General features: G+C 39.7%; 1 protein-coding gene across 2 annotated transcripts in view; it reads left to right on the forward strand.

Annotated features, from left to right (window-relative positions):
• VCAN (versican) overlaps positions 1 to 25,243 on the forward strand; it is a 114,956-nt gene that overhangs the window by 88,731 nt on the left and 982 nt on the right. For both annotated transcript variants that reach the window (XM_009641147.2, XM_035896633.1), the window contains exons 10-14: positions 504 to 617; positions 7,443 to 7,601; positions 8,348 to 8,430; positions 23,648 to 23,792; positions 24,931 to 25,113. In XM_009641147.2, coding sequence (XP_009639442.1) covers positions 504 to 617; positions 7,443 to 7,601; positions 8,348 to 8,430; positions 23,648 to 23,792; positions 24,931 to 25,113 — 684 coding nt within the window. The remainder of the gene's footprint in view (positions 1 to 503; positions 618 to 7,442; positions 7,602 to 8,347; positions 8,431 to 23,647; positions 23,793 to 24,930; positions 25,114 to 25,243) is intronic.

The following is a 25,243-nucleotide window of genomic DNA, read 5'->3' on the forward strand; positions in this document are numbered from 1 at the left end:
TGCTTTGCAGACCAAAATTAGCAGTCTGTTTGATGGTATAAGATAGGATTTCCAATATTTGAGACTCATGAATGTATTTGAGGTCTCCAGTACTGTATGAAAATGTTTTGTGCCATGGTCACACACTCAAGTCAAATTTTCCACCAGTACGGGAAAACACTACACACTGAACATTATCGCTTTTTTTCTCAGCTACACAATGAGGAATTGAAGGTCTAGATTTTAGAAATTAACTCAGGAGTCAGAGTGCAGAAAATAAAATTGTGGATCAGTAACATCACATTTCCTCAGGAAACTGCTTCTTGGCTTGTGGATGAAGGGAAAGGAACGTTGTGTGTAGTGAAATCAGTTATCATGCAAATAAACTGGTCACTTGGATCTTTTGCAAGACTTCATTCTTCTGAATTCAACTGGTCCTAGTAATAAGTATGACTAAGGCTGAGGAACATTTCCTTTCTAGGATGTGGGTGGATTATAAAAACACTTTTATCTTTACGTTGTAGATATCGATGAATGCCAGTCTAACCCATGCCGGAATGGAGCCACGTGTATAGATGGCCTCAATACCTTTACTTGCTTGTGTCTGCCAAGCTATATAGGTGCTCTCTGTGAACAAGGTAAGGTGTATTCTTTAATCTATGGTGATCGAGGTCATCTGTTTCCATTTCAACACCCTTCTGGAGTAACTAGGCAAAGCCTGCTAAAAACAAGAGAATGGACGAAACTCAAAATCTATGGGAAGTCATCAGTGTTGAGGAGAGATTATAATTTTTTGGTATCTCAGACTCCTGTGATTTGTGGCTCAGGACTTTTTGTTGAAGGTTACATGTGCACCGTCTTTTGCAGATGCATGGGGGCAAACTCTATCCACATGCTAACCTGACTGAAGTCACATTACTGCTGTACTGAATATAAATTGATATATTGGGCAGTTTTTGTGTAAAAATAACAACAGCCATACAGTTTTCAGGTGGCTCCAAGGCAAGCACAGCCTGCTCATATTGGCTTGCAGAGTACTGGGAAGACAAGTGATAAGGTTCTCTAATTACTGTAGTGACACTTACGGGATGATGAGTGGGAGCAAAGCTACTCTCTGACCAAGCTTCTGTCTTAAAAAAATAGTGTGAAAGACATCAGAATCCATCACTTCCAACAAACGTCACTGGAAAGCAGGAATAGTCTACTGAATATGCCAGGTTATATATCCACACACTGGGGACCATAGCCTTGACAACTTCATCCCAGAATTTTCAAATTGATTTGTTCTGTGATTGTTTTAGGGCTCACAGTTACAAGGCTTTCTAAAATGGACAACTGAAATCAGATGAAGCATCCAAGTCTCTGTGATTGTTAGAACATTGCCTGCAAGAAATCTCACTGTATTTACAAGAAATATTTACAGTGTGAGATGCTTACTCAATATGTGCATGTAGGAGGAGGAATAGGCTAGCAACATCTGTTCTGTCAGTAAAATTAATGAAGGCATTTCCATGGGAAAAAGAAAGGGTGTTTTAAAGTATACTAAAGCTTATGAAAATACTTTTTTTCTTCATCTGAATGATTTTGGTCACCGGTGAAAGAACTAGACCTTTGGATTTATTTAATTAATATTGTGTATTTTCATGTTTGTTTCTCACCTTCAGTGAAAGGCAGTTTGCAAACTCTTCCAGTTGAACCTATAGAGATTTTTTTGTTAGAGCAGAAAACTCTCAAAGCTGACAAGCTTTTCACTGTTTAACTCTTCTGGTAGCCTGGCTAACCTTGTAATTAGAAAGGACTTTCTGAATCTGTTCTCCAAAATTATAAGTTGACAGTGTTTTCACAACAAAAGAAATAAGTGTTCTCACTCCCTTCCTCCTCCCCTTCATGACAGCAAATCCATAGTAGCGAGTGGCTCTGAGTACCGTGGTAGCTTTAAGCCACTTTTTATGACCAACCTGAGAGCGCATTTTAGGTGGTTAATGGGAACATTTCCTAGTTTGTCAATCAGAACCAGAGCCCTGCTCACTCAGCTTTGGAATTTAAATTTCCTCCACTTAAAGTCCTGCAGTGGTTTGGGACTTGGGAAAAGCATTTAGTGCCAAATTTCCACTCCACCAGACAAAATAAAACTGTGTTGGCAATTCAGACACGGTTGTCTGGCAAGCAGGCTTTATTTCAAGGCACCAGTCCTGACCTCACTAGATTTAAAGACCAGCCAGAACGACAGAATGCGTACCTCGGTGCCACAGGAAAGGTGGAGTTGAGCACACCGAGATTATATTTCATTACTCTTCTTTTTTTTCCTCCAATGTATACTATTCATTTTAGAAAGCTTGAAAAAAGTCAGTCTGAAGGGCTTTCTTAGGCACAGTGCTGAGTACTCAAATGCCAGTGAAAGGAATGGAAGTAGTGACCATGCATTGCCTCTGGAAATGAAGCTCAAAGTAGGAGACATCTCCGCTGTGTCCTGGTCCCATGACATTGGTGTAGAAAAAACGTAGGGCTCAGAATTTCACCCAAATGCTCCTGTGAGACTTTTCTAGACTGAGGAATCTTCAGCTGATGTGTTACTCCTGTGCCAGTGTTAGGATGGGATGTGACCAGAGGACAGTGCAGCTGCACATCGGGGAGCTCCGGCAGGTGGTAGAAGTTGAAGGAGCCTTCAGGGTGATCTAACCTGGGGTGAGGGAAATCAATCCTGAAACTCAGTGAGCTGTAACTGGCTCCCTGACAGACGGTTCTCTTGCCAGGTGGAAACAGTTCAGCAGACAATCTCGGCCCAGGAACTTCTTCCTGAAGAGAGCTAAAGTCCTCTGATGTGAGAAATACAGCAGCTGAGGGTGTTTCCTTTTTAAACTAGATTGGTAGCTCAGTAAGCCAGCATTGCTTCTGGTTCAGAGTAGATCAGAAATGAGTGGAGTACCTCTGTTAATACCCTCTTTTGCCCACCACTTGTGTCTTGTCAAAGTACAGATGCATATTCTGCATGACGCTTGGTGATATTTGAACATCGCTTCTCAAAGTGCAGATATATCCCAAAAGCCACTTTTTCAAAGGGTGACTGCAGGCTACTTATACTGCAGGCAGTATAATTTGATGCAAGTCTTATCCTGAGAGAGCCATCAACCTCTCCATTGTCATCCCTCTGTGAAAAGCCCTTATGAGAGCACTCAGTGTCCAGATAAATGAGCCCAGAGCTCAGATCCTCCTAATTTTGCTGCCTGAAGTGTTGCTTTGCAAGGTCCATGTTTGGGGAAAGAGGGGAGAGGTGTTGTTTGATACCCTGTCTCACACAGGACTGGTGGAATCAACTGTAGAGAATAGTCCCCAGGTACCAGTGGGGTGATGAAGGTCTGTGGCTGTTGTTGCATTATCTGGCCATATGTATTTGTGGTGAGGAGTACCTTACTGCATGAATAGTTATGTGGGAAACAACAAAATTGTAGAGACTTGCAATCTGAACCTCAGTTTCAAGAATAAGCGTTATAAGAACTGGATGAACACCTGTTCAGGTTTTCCTCTTCCTTCCTTGGCTGGCTAGAGTTTCCTTCTCTTTTTCCCCTTTTTGCTATTCTAACTGGTGTGTACCTGCTTTCAAGGAAGGGTGTTGGTGTTTTAAACTCAAGGTTTGGCTCTCTCCATTGCAGGATCTCGGCAGGCGCACCTAGGCTAGCCTACTTACCAAATGCAGCTGCATGCATGGCCCTGTGTGCCAAAATGGCACATATGTGTTTGTTTCTGGACGTGCCTCCTTGGGATAATACAACCAGCTGTTCTGTTCCAGGTTCTGAAAACAAAACAACTGGTTTTTTTTAATCATCATCTCAGGAACAATGTTTTTTTTATAACCCAAGTTCATTGTTGAAATGTCTGTGATTACTCTGGTCTCATTTGATTCACTTTGTTCCCAGGGCTTGGTAGCTAGGGATGGAAGTATTTGAGAAGGGCTCAGTGCAAAGATACTTTATGAAAACAGATGGTCTCTAACTGATGTCTTTCAGCTGAGAAGGGATTATTTTGAATATTTACCAGAGAAATGGCTTTTCCTCAAGATGTGTGGGCTAATGGGCCCCAGGCATTTGTTCATTAGCTGAAGGCAGACAGTCACAGATAAAATTCACAACTGAGTAAGACTCTCATTATGTTCTAGTACCTGTGTTTCAGTCTTTATTTTCGTTAAGGAATTTCTTTAAAGACAAGGGACCTATTGTCAGCAGCTTATTGCAGCTGTTGGAAAAGCAGTACCTATCTATGTATCAAACTTATAGAGAACTTCTTTTTTTTAATGCAGTGTTTAGAGATGTTGTTATACATATACAATTGCAGTTACAGAGAACAGAAGCTATGTAAGTAACTGCTTGCACACATCATTGACAAGGCCTGTAAATTGTCATAAACCTTAAGACTAGTCAGACAACTTTTAAAACACCATAAATATGGCAAGCAGTGTTTCAGTCTTTCCATCATGGTCTGGAATAAGGTTGCAGAAAGCTGTGATTACCTCCCTGGATAAGTATACAATGAACATGGAGTATTGTATTCAGTGCTTGCACCTACCGTGCTCACAGGTGATCATGACAGAAAATTTACAGCCACCTGCAGTTAGACTTTACTGGTTCATTAAAGGCATTAAAAACTTATAACCATATGAAGCCCTTACCTTTGTGTCACCCTTTCTGTTTTGTTAATGTAGTAAGATACATACACTTGGGACAAAGCACAGAGATGAGACAATCCCCACATTTTTACTTGTCTGGTTTGCATTTTTCATCCTTGTCACTCTCCCCATTCTTTTTGCCCTCTTCTCATCAACCTCTCCCCTCCTCTCCCCCCCCCCCCAAAAAAAAAAAAGAAAATCCTTTCTTCACCTTCTAAACATCCTGTGTATTTTATAGCCATCAGACCTGTCTTTTTCTGTCTTTGTGGATTTGGGCTACAAACAGGTGCAGAAGAAGTTATTCAACTTTTTCCTTTTGGAAAACTGCATGCCAAATTGAATGGGAGGGATGAATTGTACATGCACTGCAGTGCATGCATTTCAAATAAAAGTACCTATGTCACTATTTGGCATCTGTTATCTTAAAAAGAGAAATTTTCTTATTTATGATTCGTGCTCAGGCCATTATATCTCATTCTTTGAACCTAGTCTTCTAGGGTTTGTGTTTTCAAGCCTCTCTGCCTCCCCCATGTACCTTTCAGTAGATCTCTCGAATTGTGCACTTCTTCCCTAGCAGAGGCCGGGGAGGGCTTGATTAGAATAGCCTGGAAATGCTCTCTGGCCATGATTTTCTCAGCAAACAATGCCGCTTGTTACTATCTGACTTCTTTCCTGTGGGACAAGGGAGTCCCTGAACAAGATTAATAATAAAAACTAAGTGCCTTCACAAAGGATGTAGCACTGTTAGTCAGCATTGTGCGGTTAAACAAACATTCTAGAAAGCCAAAGGCAGACTAAACTTTAACATGGCCTGGATGCCAGAGGTTAAAGCTGTATCTGCAGCCTGCACCTCATACAGAATACAAAGAGGGAAAAGACAAAAAAAATAACAAGTTAGTAGTATAGATTACATTCCTTTCTCATAGCTGGGATTACTCAAGGCACAACCAGTTTTCTGCAGCTTAGCTTGTTGAAAATAGAAGAGAGATAATCAGTGTAAGCTCTATTATGCCTTTGTATTTGGTACATTTATGTCTGCACTGACAACTTTTAGAAAACAATTTTGATACCAGACTCCTAAGACAATGACTACTGTGTTATTTGTGTTGCCAGGAATTGTCAAGAGAAATTCTGGTAAGGCTCTGAAGTTATATGTTTGGACTTTTAAATCTATTTATGTACATGTAAAATCTAGGTTTTATCTTGGGACATTTAAAAAGATGCTTTGGTGCTTCAGAATGTGAATGTCTACTTCCTGCTATCCATTAACAACCAGTTTTGTGCCGTGAAAAAATTATTCAATGATTGTCTTTCAGGTGGTAGCTGCTCAAGAAATATCATAATTAAAGAATTTGCAGTCATATGTCATTGGCATATTCTGTAATATTTGGCTTTTTCTGCACTAATGCAAAAAGACCCCCTTTGGCCAAAGCATAGTGTTGACTATTGACTATATTGACTTACTGAAAATAAGAAATCCAATTTCATGCCTAGAACATACCTCTACCTCTGGAAAAGTCAGACAGTTATTTTAAGGCATAGTTTAGTTTGGCATTGAGTTGGTGAGAAGTGATAAATTCCTGTTTGGTGCCTGGGGTAGGGAAGGTCAAGTTTTGTGTTTCTCTTCTTCAGCATCCTGCAACTGAGGCCCTTCAGGGTGAGCCATCGTGTACTTAGGTAGCTGGAACCAGATGCAGTCATAACAATCTGTAATCTTGTGCTGAAGTGTCCTTTATGATGCCATTTCAACTGCCAAAACAGTCTTGAGTTTTCCCTATCGTTTCTCCCATTCTTCCTTAATATTCTTCTCAGTGGCAAGTTCTTATCATCAAGCAGAGCTCAGACACATTCAGGCATCATATTTGTTATGCCCATTTTATTAATACTGATTTTTGTCCGTGATTAATTCCTGCAGTGCTGGTGCAGAAGCAAGCCTGGAACTAGAACTTTATTGTTTCATGCCATCTATTCTGTTTACAGCTGCCTAACCTTGACAAAATAATTGATGTCAAGTCCACGGATTGTTACTGTTCCAAGGCTCGTGTTTATTTCTCTTTAGATGAAAGAATATACTGGCTGATGTGAACTTCTGTCTGTTAGGCATTCTTATCAGTACCATCCCTCATACAAGCACAGACAGCGTGCATTTCATTACTTTGTATTTCAGCGTTACAGCCTTCCTTAGAAACTGATGCCTAAAGTTTATTAAGTTAGACTTTGTCAAGAAAGATGGGTTTTGGAGGAGTATTTGGAGAGGTAAGTTCAGAAAGATAACACTGCAGTTTTACATCTGTGGACTGAACAATCACAAGCACTTTCCTTTATGTTATTTCCAGTTATTGGTTTCTTCTAAGCCAAGGTAATTCAGTACAGTCACTCAAAGAACTATTTCCCTTGCAAGTAAAAATTCCCATCCCTGTATACAGACTCAGAAAACTCAGATGAAATGTAGTCTAACTGCAGTCCAACATCCAGGCATTTCATTCATCCAGAGTTATGGACTGAAGATGTTCTCCTGAGATTGTCCAGGTACAGCACAATTAGTTCAGTGGAAGCTCACAAAGTTGCCAGTTGCAATCGTACTCCCTACATAAGCGACATTCTTGAAGCTTGTACTGAAACTGGGTAAACCAAACTATCTGAAAATGTAATGAGGTCTCAAGGACTGTTGATTATTTACATTCGTACGGCTTAATGGGTGGATATCTTCTTGAACCTTTGCCCTGCAGAAAATCCATCTGCTTGCATGAAACACGCCTGTTTCACATCCACTGAAGAGATGTGATTTATTTGTTTGTTACAGACACGGAGACCTGTGATTATGGCTGGCACAAGTTCCAAGGACAGTGCTACAAATACTTTGCCCATCGGCGTACGTGGGACACGGCTGAAAGGGAATGCCGTCTCCAGGGAGCACACTTGACAAGCATCTTGTCTCATGAGGAGCAGATCTTTGTGAACCGTATGTACTGTTAGCATTCCTCTAAAAAAGAGCAGGCACTGATGGTTTGGAGCTAGTGTAATATCCTCCTGATCACTCAGCTTTTATTCTCCATCTTAAAATACACTTTTAGAATGTTTAAAAGGCACACTTTGTGTTCTTCATGTTTACTTTTGCAGTCAATGTAAGTTCTCTGTGGTTATTAAGTTATTATTTCTTACATAAAAAATACTTTATTTTTGACGAAGAGAACACAAACTGTTGTTTTGGCATTGGAAATTGGTGAAACATTTTCTTGCAGAGGGTTTAGAATCTTTGTGTACCTGACATCAATGACCATGCTGCCTTATGTTGTATTAGATAGGCATAAAGAAATAGTTCCTGTATGTTGTGGTGCACAGTCTAGACAACACTGGTCACAGCCTAACCAAAACTTGAAAAATTGAGATTAAAATATGTGCTTTTATTATTTTTTTTTTTTCTCCCCCTCATATGCACCTAGGTAGGAAACTAATCTGTTTTCTTTGTGAGATGCCATCAGGAGGGGAGAGACACGATTGTTTAGATGAGAATCTGCATTTTTATAGACATCCCAAATTAAAATTGAAAAGCTGAAAACCAGCCTGTAAATAGTTGTTTGCATAATAAGTAGAAGAATCTTAAGAACAGGATGTCTGATTCATTCTGTGCAAATTCTTTTTATTTTCTTTGGTGATATCCCTTCCATTTATGGCAAGGTTAATAAAAATATCTTTCTGGTTCATTAGGTATTGGGCATGACTACCAGTGGATTGGCCTCAATGACAAGATGTTTGAGCGTGATTTCCGCTGGACTGATGGTAGCCCACTGGTAAGATGCCTTTGAAATGAAATCACTCATTCATTTCTTTTTGTGGTGGGTTATCAAATTCCCACCAGAGAAGCTGCATGAAAAAACGCAGTCACTAAATATGCACTGAAGCAAACAGCTAGGAAACTCTTGTTTTGGGATAACTACTATTTTGTGGTACAGTTCTAAAATCTTATTCTTAGTTCTTATTATTGTATATGTGGGAGCTCTCAAAGCTTCCAAACAGAAAAACTCAAAAAGTCTGAGACTGGAGATAGTTCTAATCTGTATGGCAGCTCAACAGCTAGGATGGAGAAGCAGCCATCCTGAGGTGGCTCAGGAGGCCTGTAACCAATAATCTGTCCATAAAATTTTAAGATGCTGTTGATACCTCTTATTGACTTAAAACAAGAAGGAAAATCAGCAGAAGGAGAGGTAGAACACTCTCGACCCACCTTTAACTAACCTAAATCAAAGAGCTGATGGATGCAGGAAATGATTGAGCTCTTTCCAATTCAAACCAGTCTCTTTTATAAAAGGGACAGGTGATTTATTGCTGTTTAACATCCACTGAAGAACATTACATAAAATAAACCCAAAAATGGTTATGGTTATTATTTTCCTTTCCAGTTGTGAATTCTTCTTCAAGCAGAAAGCATCTGGACACACATATGCACATGCTCACACATGCACACAATGATCATTGCTGCATACCATGTGGCTACAACTTATGTAGAAAGACACCTGGGGCAAAGTAGGCTTCATTTATTACCATTTCATGTAAATAACCAGAGTTTTAAAGTCCTCTAAAAAGACTTGTAAATAAGCCATTTCTTGGGGAAACTACCATCTGTGGCAGGTGAGAGCACAGCAGGGAGGAAAAAGATGATGAAACTTTTTGTTGCCTGACTGATTGCTCAGTGCATCTCTGGTGGTACCAAATGCACCCATTTGTGCTTGGACCCACAAAGTCGTGCAACATGTAAGCAGAAGAGTTTCATTTTGTTGTTTTCTCTTGCCTATCCTCATGTATTTTTGGGAGCACAAGACGGGCCACGGCCTTGAACTCTACTCATGCTGAATGAGTTCATACTCTGTCTCCTCATATGGCTTCTTACATGACCCTGACAGCAACAGGCACCTTCTGAAGGTGGTTTAGGTTTGGTCAGAGCTCGGGGGTGGTCCAGGCTGTCTGCAGTGGCTGGTCAAGGAGCCTACACCTCACTAACGGATCTAAAGTTAGGTGAGATAAATTTTGGCATAAATGTAGTACGTGAAGGGGCAGTCCATCTTACACTGGGAAGTGTAAAACAAGATACATGCTCACATAGTCCAAAGACAAATTTGGTATGCCATTGAATGATGGATTCAAGGAAATTAAAATTAGGACTGAGATTCTATTTTTAAATAGAGGCTACTGGGCAAATGTGGCATTACATTTTTAGTTTAATTTTCAGTTTTAAGAAATGAAGATACTCTAGGAACAGAATAAGACCATCTGTCCAACAGATTGCTCTTTTGATTGATCTTTTTTCCACTTTATTTTTCTTTTCTTTTTAACAACTTCCCTCTGTCTCTTCCTTTGGAAACAATTTAGGTGTCTCTTGAAATCATTTATATTCATTGCTTCAATAGCTTTCCCTCCTAATTTATTCCATATGGTTTCTGGATACCATGGTTCTGAGCAGCTTCCTCATTTGCTCCTTTTCCCTAATTTTTAACTTATTTTTCATACTTTCTAACTACTCTTTTGGTTACAGTGATTTATTACTTCTCTAGTAATTAATAGGAACAATAACATGATTAAATATATACATCAAATGTATTTCCTTGATGGTGTCTTAAAATTCCAATTAATTTTGATAATGTGTAGGTCAAAAAATTACACCTTTTATGTATTTGCAGGTGAACAGTAGTCATGATAACATTAAATGCATTAATATACTTTGTGATCATAAAAATAAGTGTTATTACATCAACACTCAGGTTCTAACTTGAATTGCTGAGATTAGAGGTAGCTCTTGCATGTAGCTAAAATCTAAACAGCCTTCTTGTGTTTTACATATCAGGGCACAGCTCTAATTCAGCTGTTTCTAACTTTGTCACCCAGCTCCATGCTTTCTCCAAGATAACATTATCTATCTACAATTCTGTTCAACATTTCTGGCACAGAGGAAAATTTGTGAAGTTTGCTGAGAATTCCCCTGAGTTTTCATGGAGATACTATCAGAAGAGTCACTCCAGCTCTTAGATAGACTGTACATCTACAAGTGATATACATTCATCTTTATCTTGATACTTGTTTAAATTTTCTGCCCATAGCAGCTTGGTTTAATCTAAAAATCATGCTTACATGGTTTTATTAGGTTTTGGATTTAAGAAAAAAAAGTTCTGATGCTTGACAGACAAACAAAAAAGCAAATGAACAACAGCAGTAGCAGCAAGACATGTTGTGGATGGAATCGTTGGCCCAGTGCTGCAGTTGACCCAGTACTGCCCAGATGAAAAAGCTGTGATACATTTTAGTGATTTTTCTTTCACATGACTTTTCCTTCTGAACCAAAATAACCCCCTGGAATTGGGAATCATTGAAACACAGGCTCTACCATTGGAGATTACGGAACAAGCTTTGGATTACTTCTGTGCTCGTTTTCCATGGACATAAGGAAACCGACAACTTAAATATTCAGTATGTTGAAAAGAGCTCCTTTGCCAGGTGTTGGCATGTATTTTATTAGCAGTTTCTGGAAAAGGCATCAAATACCTTTTTTTTTTTCTTTGCACCTAAAAGGTATTTCAACCAATGAGTTCAATGCAAGGAAATCAGTCATTTTTTTGACATTTTCAGCTCATGCCAAATTGTGTTTTTCCAGATTTTTCTAAACTGAAGCTAAGTGCCAGCCACTATTAAATATGATAGCTGGACAAAGCACGTACATGATTTCCTTAGTGAAAACCAACAAACGTACTTCCAAGTGCGCTGCACATTATTTCTAACTACAGTGAGCTATTGAATGCACACGCCCACCTTAGCTATTTTTTGTGGACTTCATAGTCATATGCAGCACTGGCATATAAATCTTGTGCTGTCCCATTTCCATTGGCTCCCAAAATATGGGGGGGGGGGCTTTTTTGGGCACACTTTTTTTCAGTTCATGTGAGATGAGTGTGCTAATCTCACCATTGTCATTGGCCTGGTAATGTGAGAAAGCTTGAATTCTCAGAGGAGGTGGCAGAAATTTCCCTTACTTCATGAATCAGTGGATGATAGTTTCACCAGTCAAATAAGCAAGGGCCATTCGGTTTTCTGTGCAGCATCTAGATGAGATCAGTTCATGCCCCTTCAGTGGGACAGGAGGTTGGTTTGTTTTTTAAGGCATGTGGGACAATGAGACCAAGATTTTTAACAATTGAGCATACAGAATTAAGGTTCTTATTGGGAAAACTACATTGAACCTAGAATGCCCCTGACAGGTTCACAACCCTACAGAAAACAGGGACAATTATTTAGGTGTCTAGTAGTGAACTAACTATAGTCAGCCATTTTTGATATTTTGGCATTCTTTTTTTTTTTTACCCCCTGTAGACAATACTGGCTGTTAGTGATTCATCAAAATCAGCAGCAGTCAAAAATGCCCCTCTACTCCTGTGCATGTTTTTCATGTATCAACTGGATTTTATATTCAGCTTGCAAAAATAATGCCAGTAACCAAGTCTTGGAATAAATGAGGAGTGATCTTGTAAATACATGCTCTGATTCTCAGAGTTCCTCAAGGAAAATGTCGGTGTCTTGAATAATGAAGCAAGTACAGCCAGATTCAGTGAGAAAGCAAGGAATGCTATCCAAAACTTTTTGGCCCACATGACATTTGTCCATATCTGTATTGAGTCTACCTGTTTTCCATGACAAGAATGCTTAAGACAAGGAAAATTATGCTAACAAAATAGAAATGGGAACACTCCTAAATCATAGTATTGTAAGCTCTGTTCCTGTAAAGAGAACTCGAGGAGGCTTTTTGATCTACCCCACTGAAGTGTTTGAAGCATAGTTATCTATGTGCTTTTAGGGGATTTTGGCAGGTTTATTCCTTAATTGTAAAGTGGTTTTTAATTTAAGACTGCTCAGCTGTTTCCTGCCTTTCAGGTGAAATGTCACAATCTTATGCAATGGATTGGGTTGTGTAGATAAATTCTCACCACCTCCTGGTAAAAGGTGCCTTTTCAGCGTGCTGTACCCGCTACATCCCAAAGACAGACTGTGCTTGAAAACTGCAAAATAACATGAATAAAGTAGTTGGGTTATACTTCTCATGTCCTAAAGTTTAATTGTCAGGCCAGGTGCTACTTTTCCATAAACAAATTACTTTCCAGGTAACTGATATTTCATTATGCTGAATTTTGTTGGCCAGGCCAATTTGCTTATCTTTGCCTTTTTTTTTGCAATTTCTTTAAAAAACAGATTGGGAGCTTCTTGGCTGTGGTCAGACAACATCTTCAAAGGAGCTCCTTGGCTAAGCTTAGGCTACCTTGTCCAATATGCATAACAAAATAAGCTATAATTATGCTAAACTGTGGAATCCATTGCTGGCCACACGTATAAATCTAATTTGTTCTGATTTGCTCTACTCTATCTGTATGGCAGGAAGCAATCTTTTCTCATCTACAATATGTTCCTGCTCTTTCTCTTTTCTTTTCTTTTCTTTTTTCTGTTTTTGAAAGAAAGACTTTTTCAGCTTTTCCGGTGGTTGGGAGAGGTGGGTTCCTGTTCTGGAACTGATGGGCCACATGAAAAACACTTTGGCAGCAGCAGTCGTTCCCTTTTTATATCAAGGGAAAAGAGTTGATTGCAGCTGTGTTAGTGCAACATAAAAAGTGAATGCTCTTTCAGGAAACCTAGATCCTTACTTGTGGTGCAAGTTTAGTGAGAGCTGGAGATTAGGGGCCACTGCCACAAGCATGGGCTTGGAATACCAGCAACATCCGAGATAACATGGATCAGCAGGAAGGGAATTTGAAAGCTGCAAACTTAAGCGTATCTGTGTAGTCCCTAACTTTAGATAATTTGTCTCAAAGGTGAAGGTAGTGAGAGCAGGTACTGAAGTGTGTCCAGAGAACTCACAGCACCTCAACATTTTTAGAGCTTTGTTATTCATTGCTTCCTGAAAATCAAGCCAATTTCTGCTCAAGACATTTCAGGTATGATTACATTGACAGATGCAAGAGGCAGAAGAAAATAATATAGTATTTTAAAGAGCACTTTTTGTTAGCCCTGCTTTTCTTCTATTGTAGTGTAGTTATAAGGCTGTTCTGTTGGCACTTGGTGTGGGAAAGTATTAGTTTTCCTCTGATTTACATTATACACAGGAATGAAAATGGCTATATGTAAGACTTTGTTGACATTTAAAAAATTACAGAATCAAAATTATTCTTGCACCTTCCTGTAGACTTTTCTCCCAGCATTTCTGTGATAGTGAACAACTCTTTAAGGATGAATAATGGACAATCTTCATCCCACAATTATCATAAAAAGCTCTAAGCAATAAAAACAAATACATTTGGGAAAATCACAGTGATACACGAGAAGAAAGCAAGGCCTAAAAACTCACACATCTATGTGAAAAGAATTTGTCCATGCCTATTTGGATCTTTGTATACTTTAAATCTGAGGTAATACAAACTACAAAATAACAAAACCTACATTATCAATTGAGACATTTAATAATTGACTTGATCAAAGGAAGAGTGAGTATAATGTGACATTTGAAAATATCTTAGGGAAATTGAATTTAAATAATTCACTTAGTTCTGTGAATAGTAACTTTTACAGCTGTAAAGCACACCCACCCAAATAGAAAAAAAATGGTGTTGCTTTTGGCAGCTTCTCCATTGTATTCGGATTGCTGGTGTTTCACTGTTAAGGACCCTTGTGAGCAGGCACTGCGGTAAAGGAGTCCTTTGGAGCTATTCATGTTATGGATTAAGCGCATATAGCTACTTGGGGTTGTGCCTTGGGCCTCCCTCTCACAAGGGGAGTTATTCATATCCTTTGGAAAATGCTGTTGATAATTAGTGCTTTGTAGGGCGGTGAGCTCACTCCCATTACATAAGATTAGTGCTGTAATAAGGAGCTGGCTAGTGTCTGTGGCCAGATTGTCTGTCACTTGGAGAATGCTGCCAGCTAGGAAAGTAATGGGGCATATTGCCACTTTTAAAACTGTCCAGAGACTCGACGTTAGTTTTTCTTCCCTTCGGCATAGGAGCGTTTATGCTTTGTGTTTTGCAATGCTGGACCTCAGGTTGTCAGTGTTAGGTAGCTACATTAAAAAAAAAAAAAACAACAAACAACAAAAAACCCAACAGAACAAAACAGAAGTTTAATTCTGACAAAAACAAAGGCCTCTCTTTTCCTTCCTTTATTGGTCACTGAATCAAATGCTTTAACCTGAGCAAATCTGTAACTGCACCCCTCTCAGAAAGAGTAACTTTATTGAACACAAAAACCTTCAAAAGGCATGGAGTATTGTAGGGAAGGAGCCTGCCTATGAGGGTTAAATAAAGCAAACAAACTAAAAAGTACTGTAGTCAGCTGCAAACAAAAAGCTCATTGTGCCCATGTCCCACAGGATCCTTGGAGAAGGAGATTTTAAATCTGCCAAATGTTTTGGTTTTGTGCTGCAGTCAGTCATTACAGCCTCTTTTTAAGATGCTCATTTGACCTGCATTTAAATGGAGGAGAACTATATAATGTTATTAATGACAGGTATATTTTTAGTTCAGTATGTCGTAGGCAGTAAGGAGGGCCTCTTGGACAAAGACCTTTTTTGTCTCATTTTTACCAGGGGGGTCAGCAGTTACTTCAGAACCTCGTTATGGTTGGCTCTGGGCTAAAACTCTTGGACAGCTTCAAACCTGCAGTAATTGTTGACATAAATGACAAAGTGCAGGATTTTCCTTTTTTCAGTGGCTCTCCTGGTAGTTTTGCACAACAAGATTCAGTCACACCGCACTTAATTTGCATCATGTTGATAATACATAGTTATCTTAGTGTGACTCCCAAAGAACTTGTATTATACCAACCAACATTTAACACCCTACCATACTTTTCTTCCACAGTAAAACACCTGCCCATTAGCAAGATAATTTCACCAGCTCTTTGCCACTCATTTTTCAGTCTCTGTACTAACGTGACTTCTGAAAGCCCAGCACACACAATATACCCACGAAATTGAACTATACAGTGTGTGAACTGCAATGAAAGCTATTACTTTAAGAAGAGTTGGTACAGCGCATTTAAAAGTGAATGGAATTGTGTCCACTGGCTTCATTTAGCTTTGAAAGAGTTAATAAAAGAGATATCTTTCCTGAATAATTATTGTCTTGGAATTACTCAAAGGTAGCATGTGTACTCAGTAGTGAGTAGACATTGCCATCTAGTGGGAGCTTCTTGACATACTTCGTGGTTTCTGCTTCTCAAGGAAAAGTTGGCATACTATGGTATTAAGAAAAGTCAAAGAGCTAGTCATCTGCTCCACCACACACTCAACTCCCCCCCCGCAAAGATAGGATTGATAGTGCTTTTATGTTTCAGCTTCATCAGCTAGCCTTTTTCACTTGTTTCATTTTTATTCTTTAGATTTCTTTCCCAAATTATTTATTTTTGCATAGATCTTACTGCTTATTCAAACTGCAATCAGTGCTTGTGGATATTCATGGGTATACATGAATGCATGTTATTCAGTCCTTTTTTTTGCAAGCTGTTGCATAGGAAATCCAAGAGTTTTTCAATACATCCCACTGCCCTGTTACCAAAAACCCCTTTCAAGTGAAGTATCTTGCAAAGGTCCTTAGCAAAGCTCCATCTGGGGGTTTGTCTTGCTCACAGTGTGAGTCTGTAATGGGGAGTGTTGGGTGCTTGCCTAATCCAAAGCCTGCCAGTTTCCCAAATCCCATGCAAATAAAGCCCAGACTGAGGGCTTGAGGGAAGCTGTTTAACTATGATCTAAAAAATATCAGGATCTTGACATGTAATTTTGGTGTGTACTTGTAGGTAAGCTTAAATATAGCAGTTGTCTTCAAATTGACTAGAAATTCTCCCAGCAAAGATTTACCAACACACTTAGGTTGGTCTCTCATTCAGCAAGTTATTTTAGCCTGTGTCTGAATTATGCATGTGATCTACCCTATGGAGCTGAGGGCACCACCTATGTTTTTAAAGCAAGGTATATGCTTAAGCACTCACTGAATGGAGTTTTTAATCTCATGAATGCTTTTGGTGAGTTCTGTCAGACTGCTCCCATTCATAAAATCAAACAGAAAAATCCTTTGCAGGACCAGGGTGAAATTAAATGAAACAGAGCCTGTGCTGTAAGGTAGTTTCTTGTCTTAAATGATGTATAAATGCATTTAAATACTAGGTGAACTTAACGGAAGTATTTCAGACATTGCCAAATCTTCACAGTAATCTGTTCCATTTTTTTCTATTGAAAGGAAATGCATTCCCTTTCAAACTTCCCATGAGCGTCTCATGTAACAGAATCAGTGCTGTATAACATCATGAGCCACAAACGAGGGTTTTCGGAACTGATCCATACACTCATTGTAACGTTGTGCTGATCTTGCTGTAGTTCAGCCAACCTATAAAAGCAGGTAATTGATGGGGCTTACTAAAAGTGAGATGAAATTTTTAGTTAAGCTATACAATTATAACAGAACCTCCACAGCAAGGGACTTGTTCAGGGGCTTTCTTGATAAAAAACTCTAAGAATCTGTCTGCTATTGTGAAAAAAGTGTATTCTTGTTCTTAGCAGAGTTGGAGTTGGGGGCAGGGAGAAGAACAATAGCCAGTAAACTTTGCAGTGGTGGTTTCAGCTTGTTTAGTGATAAATACCAGGCAGGAAATTTTCCTTCACTTTAAAATTAAATGTCACAGAGAGGATCCAGTCAGCCAGTCCCTATGTCTTTCCTTGTTTTTTTGGTTTGCCTCATTAGTCTTGCATTAAGAAGCAATCAGATAGGGAAGCAGCCAGAACAAGAGAAAATAAAAATCACATTGGAAATTACAAGTGCCAAAAAGTGCCAAGACAGATTTGTACTTTAAGCTTATTCAAACATGCTGGAAACACGCTTCCTTTTCCCAGAAGGAAAAGCATTAACCCTGCAAATCTAAATAGATGTATTTCAAGTAAATTATTTCCTAGCTTTAGTTACGTACAAAAGATTATTGGCCTTTAGACAATAAGGAGGTCAAGCAGTAAAGTTTTGTTTGCATCAGTAGTTTATTTTGTTGTGCTTCATTAAACACAGTGCTTGTTGACTATTTTGGAATGCAAAATCCAAGCGATTGATCTCAGCCACTAGGTGTGCCTTTTGGAGACAAAGAAATGGCTGAAATTTCCAAATGAGTGTCACAAGCCCCAGATACTGCTTATTCACAGATTCACCTTGGCAGTGCAAACAACTGAAAGAGCTGAGAGGATTACTCATTAATAATGAAATTAGTCCCTCAAATAAGGCTGGTTATCTGGAAATTTAAATAACAAATCTCTGACAAGGTAGGATCTTGTTCATGATGGGAAGGCTATGCTCATTCGGTTTAATTAGCACCCACCTGAATGAGAAGAAGTAGTGACTGTCTAATAAAGTTAGCTGGTTTACAGCCCTTGCTATAATCCTGGCTTTCTTAGATTTAATTTATGTGAAAAGTCAGCCTGTCACCCAACTGACAGTTTACGGCTGTGAGTTAATTCAATGCCGTATAAGGAAATCCTCCCCAAAAATGTGGAACTTAATAAAATGTCTTCATGGGCTTTTGTAACCACCATATCCAGGCTCCTCCTGTGAGGCAAGAGAATACATTGTCACTGTTTTGCAGGCTGGTAATCAGCCAGCCAAGTGCATTGTCTAATGCCACGTAGGAAGCCTGAAGAACTGAACCCCATCTCAGCTGCAGCTCTAACCCACGGACCCTCTTCTAACCCTCTTTCTGCAGGAAAATTTTCAGTGCTCTTTAGCAGAGAAAGCTAGAACAAGTAAGCAAACAAAAAAAAAAATGTATCAGCATGGACTTTGATTTCAACAAAGTAAACCTGTACAAGAAAGATTAATTAATTAGTACGGTATAATTAAAGGCATAAAGAGCATAACAGGAGCTCCAGTTTTCAGCCTGAAATGATGGCAAGACAGACTGGTGGTATGGCTCCCAAATGACCAATTGAATGTACAGGGACCAAAATCCTGTCCCCAAGGCTAGGTCCTGAGATTACGTGATTACACAGAAACCTCATTTTTTGGATTAAAAACCCCATCGTGGATGTTGAGAGCTTTGCAGTGTGGGTGGTGCAATGGCGTATGCCTGAGCCTCAGGTGTGTGCTTCCAGCCTGCACTCCCCTGAATTGCTTTGAACTTCCCTTTCCACAGCCAACATGCTTCATAGCTGGAGGAGAAAAGTCTAGTGGGCCAAACCCCCTTTGAAGCACATTTTGAGTCATGTACATAATTAAGTCTATATGTCCTAAAATTAATCTGGAAGTGCTTTGCATTTTAATCCAGGGGAAAACTTCACATGTGTTACAGTAATGTTGCTTAAAATCCAGGTTAGTAACAGTTTTTAGGTCCCTCTGTGCAACCACCCAGTGTAAATATTTCTGCTGAAGACTAAAGCAGTCGTTGCAGCTTTTCTTCCATGTATTAATTTAGCATTTGAATCTATTTACGTTTTCAGAAACATGTCTTATGTCTTATGAATGCAGCTAAGACTATTGCTAATGGTGTCAATTGAAGCTTGGTTGCTGGCAAAAGGATGTCTTGAGTTTTATCAGTTCAAACACGGTGCTCCTTTGTGTGGTTTCAATGGTCTGCTGAGACAATAAGAGTTTACATGGAGATATAACCTAGCAGCAGGGTGGCTGGATCAACGCCAGCAGTTTTTGGCTTGTCTGTGAATATGGCTGATCTTTTTTGGACATGATCTTAAAAACCAAACAAACCTGAATGGTACGTGTTGCCAAGGAATTAAGTTAATTTTTTTTTTCTTTTTGAACAACATAATTTTCTAAAAGACTATAATGCATTGAAATACAAGGATCTTAAATGACTTAGCCACTTCAAAAAGGGCATAACGTTCAGGTTATTTTGAACAGTGTTTCCCAACAGAATAATCATGACCTGAGTATCTTAGATGCTTACTGGACTTATTGCAAGGGTAGGGGAGTCTTTATGTTTAGCACACCTGGTATGAGAGATTGTAAGGGTTACCTTTGAAAACAAACAGTACAAATCAGTACGAGACTTATGGGATTTGATTCTTTCCCATTCATTTTTTGCTGATGTTACTGCAGATAACACAGTCACCCTTGATTTACACTAGTGTAAGAGAAAACCAGAATCATGCTCATGGTCACACAAAAATGTAACCCATAAGAGGAAAGCAAAAAATTAATTTATTTGCCTAGCAACTTATTCCACTCAAACTGTGAGAATCTTTTTGTATCACTATCCCATTATCGGTGGCTAAATAAGGAGTTGAAAAACTACAGAAGAGCTGGGTGGAGACCTAAGAAAGCAATTCAGCAGTCTGGAACTTCCTCTGCTAAGTAATTCTGGCACTAAACCCAAGCAAAATCAGAGTTATTCAGCCAAAATAAATCCATGCAATGACGATATCAGATGTGAGGTAACAGCAAGTCACGCTGGAGGATATCAGACATTCTTGAATAAACCACAAGGCCTAGATATAATCCTTTGCTGTTACGCTGTAGCCCTGCCAGCAAAGCAAACACAAATTTTGGAGTCATTATGGCAAGGCAAGTAAGAGCATATGGAATATATGTGCTTAGGGTGGGAGCTGGCAAACTGCTGAGCACCTTCAGCTCACACACCCTCAACAGCCATTAAATATCCTTTATTCCCACACTCTGATCCCTATGGAAGTAAACAGTTCTCTAGTATCATTTCCACAAGAAACAGCTGCAAGGCTTGTTGAAGTCTTTCCTTTTCTGTCAGGATGTTATTGATCAAACTTTTCTACCACTAACCTGGCTGTTTTCTTTAATTTTTCTATGTGTCCATATGTCTGGGCATACTCTTGAAAGAGATTGAATTGCCTGAGCTTAAGAAGTTGCTGACCATCTGTCCTGGTTTCATCTGGGACAGAGTTAATTTTCTTCCCAGTAGCTGGCACAGAGCTGTGGTTTGGATTTAGGATGAGGAGAATGTTGATAACACCCTGATGGTTCAGTTGTTGCTGAGCAGGGCTTACACCAAGTCAAGGCCTTTTCAGCTTCCCCTGCTCTGCCAGGGGCACCAGAAGTTGGGAGGGGGCACAGCCAGGACAGCTGACCCCAACTGGCCCCAGGGCTATTCCAGACTGTATGGCGTCATGCCCAGTGTAGAAGCTGGGGGGAGTTGGCTGGGAGGCAGAGATTGCTGCTTGGGGATGGGCTGGGCATCGATCAGTGGGTGGTGAGCAACTGCTTTGTGCATCACTTGTTCTGTATATTTTTTTTATCATCATCATTTTTATTTTTTTGTCTTACTTTGCTGTCTTATTAAACTGTCTTTATCTCAACCCATGAAATTTACTTTTTTTTCTGATTCTCTTCCCCATCCCACAATGGGGTAGGGAGGTTGAACGAGCTGCTGTGTGGTGCTTAGTTGCTGACTGGGGTTAAACCATGACACCATTGTCTGAGCAGTGTAACCAACCGTGCATACACTCGTGACTTACATTAGCAAATCTTACTTTTCAGTTGGGATGGGCACTAAGACACTCAGAACTGAAAGTGAGAGGTGATCACTTCTTTCTGCTTACCCCACGTCTGCCACAGACAGACAGACTTCCCTGCAGCCTGCAGCAATTTTCCTTCAATGCCTTATACTTTGTGATGCTCCTGAAGGCGCATCACAGCCCCCCCGTGCAGAGGAGGTGGAACAGGTATCTGGGGCAGCACCATCGGCAAGCCTAAGCCTTCATCATGTGCATGCACTCAGCTACCCCTAACAGGCAGTAGCTTTCTGTGTTGTGGCAGCATGACCTTTTCTGATCAGATTCCCGCATCCTAAGCCAGCTCTGCTGTAAAAAAGGTGCTAGACCTTTGGCTCAGCAGCCATTCCAAAACGCCCTTTTGGAAAAGGGGTCTTGGAGCACTCTGAGTTACATTAATACACACCATGCACAGGCATACTCCTTCCTCTCCATTTTCCTCCTCGCTGGCTCAGGAGATATGCACAGAGTTTGCTTTTCTTTTTTGCACAAGGTGTTGCAGGAAGCCCCCCACGCTGCATATCCCATTTGACTCATATGTATGGTATTTGGCTACTGTGCTTGTGAAACTCATACTCTGATTTATAAGCTAATATGAAATGCTGAATTCTGGACTTGAGTAAATGAGTCAGTGTGTATTGTAGTTTAGGACTCTTAAATACTGAAATATAGAGATGGAATTAAGTTAGTTCCACATAAAAGGGGGGGATATTTTATTAGAGGTAATAAATTCAGTACAGAACAAATTTATTCAGACCATGATTGCTAAATTGCTTGGATAATTAAAACCTGTGATGGGTAAGATGACACGCAGTAGGAGAAGGATAAGTGTTTAACTCATTTTTTTCCCTAGTTTGATTCATTGTAAGGTAAATATTACTTGTGTGGGGTATGTTAACTTTATTTCTAAAATGTGTTTGCCCAAGCAGTGAATAGTGGTTATTTCATAAAGTTAAGAAAATAGAAAGCTAAACTTTTATGACATTTATATGAGCCAGCTCTAGACAGAAAGATGTAAGCACTGAGGAAAATATAAGCACTGCAGAAACTGTGTCATTTTGACCATACAAGGGGCTAGCTGCCTGGTTAATGTCTGGCGTTTATGTGAATTCCAGTTCTTTCAGATATCTATTTTTATCTTTCATTAAATTCTTCTTGGAGTGACACAACAGAAATCCCAAAGAAAACCGCTAAGAATAGTTTCCCAAATTTTCACTCACTTTTCTTTACATAACGTTATGCAAATCTCAAATTGCTGTGCTTCATTTGGGGTCAAGATGATTCAGGAAGTGGGATAAAGATTATCCCACCTCTGCTGACTCCAAGGACAGTATGTCCCCTATATATGTCCCCTACCAGGGTCTACTGCATAGATTTTCAATCTGTGACCCACTGCCTTTGTTTCTATTTTTCCTGCTTATTGATTGAACCAACAGCCTGAATCCTCCCTAATTTTCATCCAAAAATGAAGTTGTGCAATGATGAGCTTAGCCGTGCTTGAAAGAGTGCGTTCTACAGTGGAATAAATGCAGGTTTAGCCCATGCATGGGGCCATCCACAGCCTGACAGTGGCCAGCATCCACAGCTCTTGGTAGGGACATATCTTTAAAAGGTGGATGCAGAGCTGAAAGCTGCAGAGCTGTGTAGCTAAGTAAGTGCAGATCCACGTGTAGCCAGCTTGGATCCCAAGGAACGGAGCCTCCCCAGATAAATATGCCAGGTGTGTGTCCCAGGTGCAGGGCTAAGAAACACTTTTTTTTTATGCTGGAGATATTTTTCAGCCATCTGAAGGTTCTTTTTCTTTTTTCTTTTGTCACACAGCAACGATCAGATATCTACTTCTAAAACCGGTGTGCCAGTTTCTGGTTTTATTCATATATATTCATAAATGTCTGCAGTTATTTTTTCTACAGACGGCAGAATTTGGATCATCATTTCTAAAGCTGAAAAACTGCTGTATATGCTCAGTCTGCCACCTAGGCTTTTTTTCATGGAACTATCAATCTGCAATGATCTGGGGGTACATTCTGACACCTCTACTTATTTTACATGTAATTCTGCACATCAGCCCATTGAATGACTTCATTAAAAGAGGTCAGAGAATAAATAATTTGAGTCTGAGAAGCTAGCCTGTAATTTGCCGTTTAGTAGATGTGGAATAATGATGGTTATGGGCTATTTACTGCATTTCCTGGAATTCCACTTCATGTAAAAATTGTGTCACTTTGTTTTGTTCACCTGACATCAGTTTACAGTAAGTGAGAAGTTAGATCAGAATATTTTTTTCCCTTTGAGATAATCCATTTATAGAGTGGGAGAATATTATAAAACTAGCTTTGTTTAGTTTGTGCTTAACAGCCTGAATCAAACAGTTGAGACTGCTCTTCACCAAAGGTAAAACTGTGTGTTCTTCTGCAAAATGGAATGTAAATATACTCCAGCATTGGGAATAATGTTTTTTCTCCTCTTTTCTGCAGCAATATGAGAACTGGCGACCCAACCAGCCAGATAGCTTCTTTTCTGCTGGAGAAGACTGTGTTGTTATAATATGGCATGAGAATGGGCAGTGGAATGATGTACCATGCAATTATCACCTTACCTATACCTGCAAGAAAGGAACAGGTACAAACTTCACAGTAACAATAATTCTCCAAATTCCGGTTTTATAAAGTTAAAATGACAAACTCTGGTTTCTGGTGACCAGTACAGTGAGCCCTCTACTGAGTTGGCTTCACAAAGTCATCCTTCATCTGTGTCCGCAAATTACATCTCTACCTAATCTGTTCTTGAGTCAGGCACAAAAGTGTACAGAGTTAAAACTCTTGGATAAAACCAGACAAACTTAGCCTTAGGTACAGATCTCAGCAAAAGAGGCACTTGTGTACCTGGCAGGCTTGCTTTACTGGCATAGCATGAAAATAGCATGAAAATACCACCAACTCTTCTTCCCTGGGATGGCATCACTGCGAAGTATGGGGGCAGCAGAATGTTGGCAGGCAGACAGAGCAGGCGGCTGACCAGCTTTTCAGCTTCATTTGAGCATACTTTTCACCCATCCAGTAATGCCGTCTGTTGTCTTCCTTTTTCCAAAACCATACGGTCTAATGGCACTACTGGAATCTGAAAAGCACATTTGGTTTATACACTGCTAGAGCTGATACAGGAAACCTGACTGTTACCAGGAGCTGTACAGTGATACTTCAGGAATTGCTCTGCCTTTTCAGGCTGGGAAAGCAAAGCAGCAGCCAAAATCTTGTGTGTGCTCCATTGTTCCCAATTACCATTTACAAATTTTTGTTAACATGTTCTCTGGGCCTTGGCAGATCCTTCAGTTTTAACTGCTTTTAAATGGTGTATTGTTGAGGAAGACATAAGAAATATTGAAAATCAGACTTTTTTTCTTAAATGCCTATAATAATGTCACTGGTTTTCAGGTTTTGCAGCTTTCTGGTGAAAATCAGTCTTTGTGTGAGTATGCCAACCTTTTTGGCTCAAATTTACATCAGAAATTTAAACCAAAAAGGCAATACTAACCATGCTATCTGCTGTTTTCCAATTTTCATCATTACTGTATTTGGTGTACAAGACTGGAGAACTACAGAAAAAACTGATCTCCCTGTCCTTATCTGGATGTGTCTCCCTTGAGAGTCTCACTGAAGTCCCTTGACACCTTCCCTTACCCAGGATTTAGGGGTCAGTACCATATTCAGAAGTGCATTTACAAACTGATGTTTTGGGTTATGTTCTCTCTTCCTTTCAGTTGCTTGTGGTCAGCCTCCTGTTGTGGAAAACGCAAAGACCTTTGGGAAGATGAAACCTCGTTATGAGATCAACTCCCTTATTAGATATCACTGCAAAGATGGTTTCATCCAGCGTCATATTCCAACCATCCGGTGTCAAGGGAACGGAAGATGGGATATGCCTAAAATTACTTGCATGAATCGTGAGTTCTTTGAAGGCAAACCAGTGCTGGATCAGAAAAGACAGACTAATTTAGAATGAATAAGTAATGAACATGTATCTTAAGAGAAGTGTAAATCTGGTATGACAGATTATGACAGCAATACTGCTCA

The sequence above is a fragment of the Egretta garzetta genome, unplaced genomic scaffold (assembly GCF_000687185.1).
Source record: "Egretta garzetta isolate BGI_Z169 unplaced genomic scaffold, ASM68718v1 scaffold136, whole genome shotgun sequence".
In the NCBI taxonomy this organism is placed as follows: domain Eukaryota; kingdom Metazoa; phylum Chordata; class Aves; order Pelecaniformes; family Ardeidae; genus Egretta; species Egretta garzetta.